This window comes from Dipodomys ordii, unplaced genomic scaffold (genome assembly GCF_000151885.1).
Source record: "Dipodomys ordii isolate 6190 unplaced genomic scaffold, Dord_2.0 Scaffold82, whole genome shotgun sequence".
Taxonomy (NCBI): domain Eukaryota; kingdom Metazoa; phylum Chordata; class Mammalia; order Rodentia; family Heteromyidae; genus Dipodomys; species Dipodomys ordii.
The window spans coordinates 11,157,827-11,169,055 of NW_012267298.1; the positions used below are offsets into that span (position 1 = coordinate 11,157,827).

At 39.5% G+C, this 11,229-nt stretch overlaps 1 protein-coding gene across 1 annotated transcript in view; it reads right to left on the reverse strand.

Annotated features, from left to right (window-relative positions):
- The window catches only part of Ptk2 (protein tyrosine kinase 2), a 227,886-nt gene that overhangs the window by 103,351 nt on the left and 113,306 nt on the right, over window positions 1-11,229 (reverse strand). Inside the window, exons 7-9 of the mRNA XM_013025136.1 lie at window positions 9,097-9,176; window positions 8,800-8,862; window positions 1,557-1,611 (exon numbers count right to left, since the gene is read on the reverse strand). Coding sequence (XP_012880590.1) covers window positions 1,557-1,611; window positions 8,800-8,862; window positions 9,097-9,176 — 198 coding nt within the window. The remainder of the gene's footprint in view (window positions 1-1,556; window positions 1,612-8,799; window positions 8,863-9,096; window positions 9,177-11,229) is intronic.

Here is an 11,229-nt window from a genome sequence, read left to right on the forward strand (position 1 = left end):
AAAAAAAAAAAAAAAAAAAAAAAAAAAAAAAAAAAGAAATAAGGAACGAGGCCCCACACTGACAGACTGGAAAATGTCAGCATTTATCTAAGCTGGTCCTGTCATGACCACAAAGTCTGTGTCCTTTTACTGCATTTGAATGTCTGGACCTGAGTTCTGGACTGGCTGGGACTTCAGAGTTCCTCTCTTTGTTCCCAATGGTTTCTCGGCCACAGTAGGAACTATGGGGAAGGAGAAGAACTGATGTTTTCCCAAGTTGCTGATGGGAAAAATGTCCATATGGTAGAATCAAGAGAAGACAGACCTTCAGATTACATGAATATACCCATAAAGAATGCAAACAGAATACACTGATACACATATGCACATGAGCACACACATGCGCGCGCATGCACGCACATGCGCACACACACAGAGTGTACTGATAGGCACACACATAAAGAATGCAATAATAGGCAAACATATACACAGAATACCCTGAAATGCAACCACAGAATGCACTGTCATGCAAACACACAGAATGCATGGATATGTAGACACATGCAGAATACTAACATGCAAGCACACATAGAATGAAGATTTGTATATATATGCAGACTGCACCAATATGCAAACACAAACAGAATATACTGATATGTACATACACAGAGAGAATACACTGATATACACACACAGAATGCAATAACATGCACAGAATACACTGGTAAGCACACATAGAATGTACTGAAATGCAAACAAAAACAAAATGCACTGATATGTAAATACACACAGAATACATTGATATGCATTCACACAGAAAACACTGTTAGGCACATATAGAATATGCTGATATGCATACGCAGATATATGTCCTGATATATCACACAGAACACATACACACATAATGCACCAATATATTTATGTGAATATACATATATACATAATATTCATGATACCACCACAATTTATTTTTTTTTGGTGGGGTTAGTTCTAGGATTTAAACTCAGGCCTTGTTTTGCTAGGTAATCATGCTTACCACTTGTGCCATGTCTCTAGTCCTTGTGCTATTTGCTCATGACTTTACCAGTGCTTCCCAGAGAGCTACAATGATCAATCTGTTATCTGAAATACAGTCTTGCTATGTTTTAATGAGGGTGGCTTCAGATTGTAATTCTCCAGTCTCTGTCTTCCAAATAGCTAGATTATGGGTATAAACCACTGTGCTTGGCCATACCACAATTCTTCTAGATAATCTTCCTATTTTTCTGTGTATCAAAGTATCTGAGACTTAAAAGTCACCTAGGTGACAGGGATAGGACACTGAAGGAAAAATCGTTTTCATTTGTATTTAGGAAAATATCACATATAATTCAGAATTGAAGCCATGGTTTTATGGGAGAAAGCTGACCTTGTAAAAGTCAACTTACCATTAACATGATTAAAGGAACTCAGCTTTTCAAATGATAATTTTTACATGTAAGGGAGAAAACTGTATCATTTTATTTTCCCAAAGCAATTCATCACTGGAGAAAAGGTATTGGCATAATTTCATTTATGATAAAGGAGACTCTAATTACCTTGACAGAATCCAGTAAACTCTTAGGAAAAAATCGCTTTAAGCCAACATCTTTTCTGAAATATAAAAAGAAGCATATTAACAAATGATACCATCAAATCAATTAATGACATACTTGCAAGAACATGAAGCATTTTAAATTATTTGTCCTCCCACTTACTATTCAGGAAGGACATAAGTATAACAAGGCTCCAATTTACCGGTAGGTAGATAGAAGTTATTTTCTAGCTATATACAAAAAACAAGAATCCAAGTAAGTAGAAACCTTTGTTCTTCTTCACTCTTTTTGATTGAAAAACTTTCTATAAAACACTGAATCTTTGTAAATCACAATGGGTAACAAAACTGTTGTTTAAAGAAAGCATTTGGCCTGATTAAAAATAGATTCAGGGTATATTCTGGAATTTTTAAAATTAAATTTCAGCAATTTCCTAAGTCAGGCAATAAAACCAAGTTTTCCATTATTAGGAGCATTGAAATAGTTGGTCAAAAAAAAAAGAAACAGACTGGAAAGAACATTTTATGATTGCTTTTCTCCTTGCTTTAGGTATCAAATTACCAAATTTGGGCCAGCATGGCACCTGGGTGCCTCTAGGGAAAATACAGAAAAATCAAGAAGCAAAGTGGAATATGGGTATCTTATTCACAGTCATCTAAGGAAACAAACTGAATATGAACTATCAAAAAAAGCATTTTTCCGAAATTAAATTATCTGATTCATCCTCATCCAAACATTTAAATCCCTTATTCTATAAGTTAACTACTAGGTAGTACCTAAACCTTGTTAAATTCAACTATAGTCTCAGTTTTCACTTTTTTCCCCCATTTTCTTCTCTTTGTGTTGGCCCCTGGGCTTGAACTCAGGGCCTGGGCACTATCCCTGAGTTTTTGTGTTCAAGGCCAATGCTCTACCACTTGTGTTACAGCTCCACTTCCACCATTTTTGGTAATTCATTGGAGATGAGTCTTGTATATTTTCCTGCTGGGGCTGGCTTTGAACCATCATTCTCAGATCAGCCTCCTGAATAGCTAGGATTATAGGCATGTGCCACCTGTGCTCGGCTCTCATTCTTTTATTTTTATTATTATGTTCACTACATCCTACAAACATTTTTCTCAGTTCTAAGACATATTGTTTCCCGGTTACTATTGGTTACTTCAAACAAATCCTGTTTCCCTTTCTCTCTAACTACTTTCACTTGCCTCTGCAGAACTGCCTTATTTATCCCTTCTTGGCCTTTGGCTAAGAAAAAGTCAACAACTGGTATTACCTAATTTGATTTGGGGACATGAAGAAGAAAAAGACCTACCCACATTTCTTTTATTGTTTCCTCCTTATGACTCTAATACACTACTGGAGAAGGAAAAAAGGGTACTCTATATAAAAGAAGATGTGGTCTAGCCCATTATTCCTCCTGCAGCAGTTTCTTTCCTATCTATCCTCTCAAGCTTCTATTCCATAGTAAAAAGCACACTTTCCAATCAGAGTTCTGGATTTGAATCTGGCTCTGCCATAACAATGGGGGTCTAGCTACAACACCCAGGAATGGCTGTGATCCACTTGTAAGGTGAGGCTGCCAAATCCTACTGTATGCAGTGGTGCCAGGAGTAAAGGTGGACCTATAAAGGTCCTAGAACTCTGTAGCAGAAATGCTCATTCCTCTGTAAATGCCCTAGCAGTCCCTCTGGTTAAGAGGACAGTAGTGTAATAGCAAAAGTAGGTGTGTGTGTGTGTGTGTGTGTGTGCGTGCGCACGCACACACACACACACACACACACACAGGTGGGAAGAAGCGGTATGACCCTGTGGACCCGGCAGCAGGGCTAAGTAGCCAGACCAGGTACACGAGAGTGGGGGAGAGAAGAGGTGGAGTACTGACATCTCCTCCAAGCCTTATGGCACCAACAGTTCAATTTCTGACATCTGGGCCTGGGTCAGACACATGCCTTCCTTCCAGGCCCAGCTGTCAGCCAGGTTTTGGAGAGAAGACCAGGGCATGGATGGCCTCTTCTCAGCAGGGAGGCTGTCCACATCCATGAGGGAGGCTGTTTAGACATCCATTTTCTCAGAGACAGGTGGAGAGAAAGGATTTATCACACATATTTCTGTTACTAATGGGAAAATTAAAGTTGGACAGAGGATGTACATTGAAGAAAAGGGAAAGAGGGCATATTTCTTTGTGTTTTTGTTTTTTTTAATTGTGAAAATACTGTACAGAGGGGTTACAATTACATGAGCAAGGCATATTTTTTATGTTAATCATTTGTATATGACTTCAAAGCTCCCTCTGAATTGATGTTACTATTAATGTTACTTTTACTTCAAAGGTAAAGAAAAGTCCATTAGAAAGACAAAAAGCTTACAGTCAATGCATACAGCATGAATACAGTTTTTTTTTTACTACTTTTAAGTAATAATGAGTTTACAATATTTGTTACAACTATTTGTTAGAACTAGCATCGGTTAGAACTATTAGATATACTGCAGGTGAGAAAATAAAACAGAGGCCAAAGTACTGCAAACATGGATCCATTCAACATTGTCTCCAATGGACTCTAAAAGACCAGCTACCTTAGCCTCTTGTGGTAGAGAAGCCTCAGTGTTCAAAGTTTTGAGTAAAACCTATTCCAGGCATCTAAATTTCAATCTCTTTCAGGAAACCAAGTAAAGGCTTTAACATGAGGCTGCCTCTCTCTAGGCTGGGTTTGAACTGGATTAGAGATGCAAACTACTATGCAGCAGCTTTACCTCAGGTGACACAGTCTCTTTGAGTCTATATTCTACAAAACTACTGTATAAGTGAATTAAAAAAGAAATAAAACTTACAAGCTAGTGTTGGTAGTTCATGCCTGTAATCCTAGCTACTCAGCAGGCTGAGATATGAAAATTGTGATTAGAAGCCAGCCAGGCAGGAAGGTCCATAAGACTCTCATCTCCAATTAACCACCATGTAGATGATAGAAGTAGAGCAGTGGCTTAAGTGGAAGAGTGCTAGCACAAAAGCTCAGGGACAATGCCCTGAGTTCAAGCTCCAGGTTTGGCACATGCACGCACGCACACGCACACGCACACGCACACACACACACACACACACACACACACACACATACGTACACAGACAAAAACTACACATCATAAAAAACTAAACTACTGAGCTTCATTACAGCTCATTAGTATTAACTACAAAAGGGTGCATCCTGAATGCATTTAAACCCCCAAAAAGCCTAGCCCACCGGAAGGTTTCAAAATTCTGCCAAACCCTGGTTATTAGTTCCCCATCATCAATTCAGAAGGACTTTGGAGTGACACACAAATGACAGATCAGTGCTATGTTGTCTAATACAATAGCTGTTAGCTACCATTAACTTTAAATTTCTGTCCTGCTCTCATTAGCTACGTCCCAAGTGTTCAGGAGCCCCAACTGGTCACTGACTACTGGATGGACAGAGCGACTCAAGTGGAAAGCTGCAATGTGCAAGGTCACAATGAACACTTTGGGGTTCTGGGAGCCCTGTAATCCTAGACTCCAGGTGGTAAACCTGAGGGCTTCCCAGTAAGGCAAGGAGGGGTGTGGTAGGTGATCTGGGTAACAGGACAACTACCACGGTACACACAAGGCTCCTAAACCCCTGGAAATATGGAAGTTGAGATGAGAAGGGTACTCACTAAACATGGTATAGCAGCACCAAAGTTGTCTTAGGACAGCACTATTCCACACCAGCACTCTCTCCCTGGGGCCCTGTCTGTCCACAGAGGGGGACCTCAAGAGGCCCTCCGCATTATCTGCTTCTTGTTTGCCCATTGGGACTATAATCTGTTCTGCAAGTGCCACATTATTTCAATGTGAAGCCACAGGGCAGTCTGTGCTCATCTGGTTACTCACCAAATTATCTGAGAAGACAGCACCACCCAGACCAAAGGGAAGAAACATCACTCGAGTATTTCCTGCTCCTTTTTTAGGGTGTTTTGCTTGTTTGTTTGACAGGGTGTCTCTGAAGCCTGGACTCTATATAGCTCATACGGCCTGAACTCATGAACCTCCTGCCTCAGTCTCAAGTGCTGGTATTATAGATCTGTGTTACCACATCTGACCTAGACTTTCTCTTTCTTTAAACTTACTGAGGTAAACATCTGCTCCACAGTATAAAAGGTACAAGACAATAAACATTCAATAAATATGACACTAAAGATACAGAGTAAGATTTTTAGGGATATAAAAGTATTAAATTTTTTTGCTGTACTGGAGTTTGAACTCAGGCTCTTGTACTTGCTCAATTGGTACTCTATCATTTGAGCCATACCTCTAGCCATGTTAATTATTTTGATGAAGTCTAGCCAATTTTTCTGCCTGAGCTGGTCTCAAACCATGACCACCCAGATCTCAGCCTCCTGAGTATCTGGAATAACAGGCATGAGACATAGGCACCCAGTTCTTAAAATTATTTTTGTGATCAATTTTAAGCCAGAAATCTATTATATTTAACAGTCCTTTAAGGGAACTGTTGACTGATAGGACCTGCTTTCTCTTTCCCTTTATTCAACCTCCTAATCACCTCTGCACTGATTCCTGCCACATTTAGTAGCTCTGAAATAGTGTACTCATACTCGAAGAGCTATGATCTCCTCATTGCCTGCCTTTACTTAGATGACAGCACACTAACCACCCAGAATGGTCTGAAAGGAAAGTTGTGTGGAATGGTTCCTCTACCCCACATCTGTGCACAGCACTCCAAGGACTGCTGAACTATTCACAGCCTGTGATCTTGTGTACACATGTGTGTGTAAACTACCATATAACAAGCTTTTACAGACCTCAGCTTAGCTCATGCACTATTGATTTTTAAGTCCTTACATGAAGGATAAATCTATTTCTCTTTTGGGATTTATTTCTCTTAAGATTCTGGTCTTATCTTTGGACTTCAATACACTGTGGCCATAATTTCATCAATATTCAAAGCCTGGGTATAAAAGCAACCAAAACTAACTTGAAGATATATAACTTAAATGTGTATTCTCATATAAGTATTTGTATCTAATCCTTTCTCCAAAATGTTCACAACTGAGTATTTTTAGTCAAAAAAGTAGTACTTAGGTACTTAAACCTCAAGATTAACTGAATAGAGCCTTCCCACAAACCTTGATAATGAAGTATCACTGTGAGCTGGCAAGGTCCTAAAAGGGAAACTCACATATAGTACACAGCTGTATCCTGGACAGCAGAGAACAGAGCATGCCATACCTTTCCCCTTCATGAAGGCTGAACAGCCATGAGATGAGTGAAGACTGGCAGCCACCTCTGACCATGAGAAGGCCATGGCTTATGGAATGGCAAGATGGAAGGAGCCAAGGCCCCAGAGACCGAGTAAGTCCTGGACAAGTCCTACACCCACTGTCTAGGATTTGCTTCAGTGAGAGAGAAGCACACTGATGCCTCCGTGGAGCATTGCCAACTCCTGCTTCATCCAGTGGCACCCCATTCTGCCCTGTACTACAGGCAGTTAAAGACAGCCCTGACCACGAAGACAGGAAAGACACTGAAGACAAAGCACAGATATAATTAACCTCAGGTGATTAAAAAAAAAAAAAACTTTTTACAATACTTTTTCCAGTGCTGAGAATGGAACCTAGGCCAACATGCAAGCTAGTTAAACATTTTATAAGTGAAGTATACAACAGTTCTCCCTCATTGAAGCTTAAGTTTTAAATTTATTCATTCAAGAAATATCTATAGAATGCCTAATATATGTTAGGTACGCTGTTAAGTATTAGAAATGCCAGCAGATGCCAATACTGATGCAGCTACTTTCTAAGAGAAAGGAGAGACAATTATATAAACAATTATAATAAAATATACTAGGAGGCTATCCCAGGTAAAAACAAGACTTTCTCTAAATAACTAAATCAAGAGCCAGGTTCTGGTGGCTCACAACTATAATCCTAGCTACTCAGAGGCTGAGATCTGAGGATCATGGTTTGAAGCCAGCTGGGGCAGGAAAGCCCATGAGACTCTTATCTCCAATTAACCACCCCAGAAAACCTCGAAGCGGCACTGGCTCAAAGTGGTATAGCTTTAAGTGAAAAAGCTCAGGGAGAATGTCCAGGCCTCGAGTTCAAGTTTCAGGACCAAATAAATAAATAAAAAAAAAAAATAAAGCTGAGCATTGGTAGCTCACACCTGTTATTCTAGCTACTCAGGAGACTCATCTGAGGTTTGCAGTTTGAAGACAGCCCAAGCAGGAAAGTCCATGAGACTCTTATCTCCAACAAACAACTCAGAAAAAGCTGGAAATGGAGCTGTGGTTCAAGTGGTAGAGCACTAGCCTTGAGCACAAACAGGCTCAATAACAACAAACACTCAAGTCCAGAGTTCAACCCTTAGCACCAGCAATACATACATACATACATACTTAAAATACACTATATGCAAAAATTACTAAAAATAAACTTCAAGCTGACCTCATGTCTATAATCTTAGTTAGCTACTCAGGAAGCAGAGATTTGAGGATCATGGTTTAAAGCCAGCCCAGGCAGGAAAATCTGTAAGACTCCTATATACAAACTACTAAACTACCCAAAAAGCTGAAAGGGAGCTGTGACTCAAGAAGTACAGCACAGGGCTGGGATGTAGCTCAGTGGCAAAGCGCTCGCCTAGCAAGCGCAACGTCCTGGGTTCGATCCCCAGTACCAAAAAAGAAAAGACAAAAAAAAAAAAAAAGAAGTACAGCACAAACCTTGAGCAAAATAAATTCTGGGACAGCAACTAGGTCCTGAGTTCAAGCCTCAGGATTGACCAATCAGTCGATTAATGCATAGTGTCATGAGCCTGGCCTGACAGGTACATGGGAACATATGCTAGAGAAATCCAGTCCACTCTCACCTGGAGATAAACATGAAACCCTATTGTCCATTTGCTTTTAAAAAGTATAGAATAATTTATAAGCAATTTATAGGCAATTCTGGATTTCAGTGTAAAATATGAGTTATTCCAGTGAGAGTCAATCTACAAACACAAAAATGTCTATTGCATTTATTTGACAGAACATACACATTAGCACTAAGGCATTTAAGAACAAATTAAAATGTTAACAAAATTAATGTCTTCAAGAATCTTTTCTTAAAACTTTCCCTCATATCAATATACAGGTTTGGGAAACAGCAATATTTCAGTCAATACTTAAGTCAAGATAAATTAGCATGATTTATCTGAATCTTCACAAGTGTAGCTCCAGTGTGTAATACTTACTCTAATACTTCATAGTTAGACTTCTTTTCTAACGCATTGCCTCGCATCTCCCAGTATGATCGCCTAAAATCAGGGAAGATATAAATGTGTATGTGTATACAAGGAATCGTTTGTTGTTAAAAGACAAAAACTGGGGAGAGGTGCCTAAGCAGAGTAAATAAATAATTCACAGTTTTTTCACAGTCCATCCAAGATTTTGTTGATAATAGTATAAGGAAAGGGAAAATATCTGGAAAGTTTTCAAAAATAATGAGAAATATGAATGAATACAGAATACAGTATACAGTTGCCACCTACCGTATTTCTAGACAACCCAACTTCAAAGCAATCTCCTGGTCCACCTGATCAGCTATCTCTAACATGTAGTCGCTCTTCACCTGTGAAAGAAGGAATGGGAAATAGCTGTTTTTTAAAGGAATAGTTTTTCAATGCAATTGCTTGATAAACTTCTGCTGAGTACCTTGTACATGTCTGTTTAAACTGTGTCAATATCTATGCTTAATTCTAAACAGAAAATTAGTATTATCAAAATAACCAAAAGAGTAGCATTTTCTTACCAAAAGAGGCCCTTAGAGGCTAAGAAAGCACACATGGAACTTCAGAAACAGCTCACACGCTGCACCACATTTATGTGAAGGTTCTGTATGCCTTTCCCAGGTGTTCAAAAACAAAAACAAACTGGGACCTCTCCTCTAATATACAGTGAGACAAGCCTAACTACGTATATCCCAGGAGGACCCTGAACATGTGCCCCTCCTGCCTCTGCCCTCTTGAGTGCTGAGACAGACGCGTGAGAAAGCTCAGCCATTACTGGTCAGTACTCAGACAAGTGACTGAAAACCAGTATATGTTTCCAGCACACATACTAGTCAGGCTAAATTGAAAAATGGAGTAGGAACAACAGGAACTCATGTGCTACTAATATAAAAATTTAAAAACAATTTTGGCAGAGGGACTGGCATTTTCTCAAACCAAGCTATTAAATTTCAGAAATAATGATGCTTACACTAGCTTAGTCATTAACAGTAGTAAAAATGATGTTTATAATTATTTATAGTCACTTCATTAACAGTACTTTGAGAAAAAGGTAAGATATCCATTAATGAGAGAATTTTTTTAAAGCCTTACAATATATTTATACAACAGAAAACGCCTCAATAATAAAAAGAAACAAATGACTGAAATCTCAAAAACATGATCCTAACTAGCCATACTGGTGGCTCACACTTACTATGCTAGCTACCTGGAGGCTCAGAATTATATGATCAGAGTTCAAACACAGTATGGGCAAAGTTCATAAGACTATCTCCTCAAAAAGAACCAACACAGGCTGGGAATGTGGCTCAATGGTAGAGTGCTTGCCTAGCATGCATTAAGCCCTGGGTTTGATTCTTCAGTACCACATAAACAGAAAAAGCCAGAAGTGGTGCTGTGGCTTAAGAGGTAGAGTGCTAGCCTTGAGCAAAAAAAAGCTCAGGGATAGACCTTGAGTTCAAGCCCCAGGACTAGCACAAACAAAAACAAAAACAGAAACAGAAAAAAAAAAAACCACAAAAGCAACAACAACAAAAAAAAACAGAGCTGGAGGCTCTAAGTTCAAATCTCAGCACAATTAAACAAGACAAAAAACATGATGCTGAAAACAAAGGCATACATTAAAAACAGACCATGTGGGGCTGGGAAGGTGGCTCAGTGGAAGAGTGCTTGCCCTGCATGCATGAGGCCCTGAGTTTGATTTCCTCAGCACCACATAAGCAGAAAAAAGCTGGAAGTGGTGTTCTGGCTCAAGTGATAAGAGTGCTAGCCTTGAGCTGAAGAACTGAGGGACAGTGCCCAGACCCAGCGTTCAGGCCCCACAACCAGAGGGCAGGGGGGGTTGGAGATACAGACCATGTGAATTGGTTTATAAGGAAAAAAAGATAACCCAAACCACAGCAGTGGTAAAACAGGAACACAGGATGCTTGTAATTGAGGTGGGCTAATTGGAAAGGGTTGACAGGAAGCACTGGGGGTGATAACAATAGTCTACTTCCTGAAAGGCAGTTAGATGAATGCATTTGTGAAAATTCAACAATACAAACATATTAGCTGCATACTTAAGTACATATAAATATTACATTTTTAAGCTGTAATTCAATACTGAACTCTAAAACAATATTCATGTTATATACTTTAATCAGAAATTATAATGAAATATCCCCAAGATGAGCAGATAAAAGGTAAAGGGATGGGCTGGGAAGGTGGCTCAATGGTAGAGTGCTTGCCTTGCATGCATGAGGCCCTGGGTTCAATTCCTCAGCACCACATAAGCAAAAAGAAAAAAAAAGCCGGAAATGACGCTGTGGCTCAAGTGGTAGAGCGCTAGCTAGCCTTGATCTGAAGAGCTGAGGGACAGCGCACAGACCCAGAGTTCAGGCCCCATGACTGGAC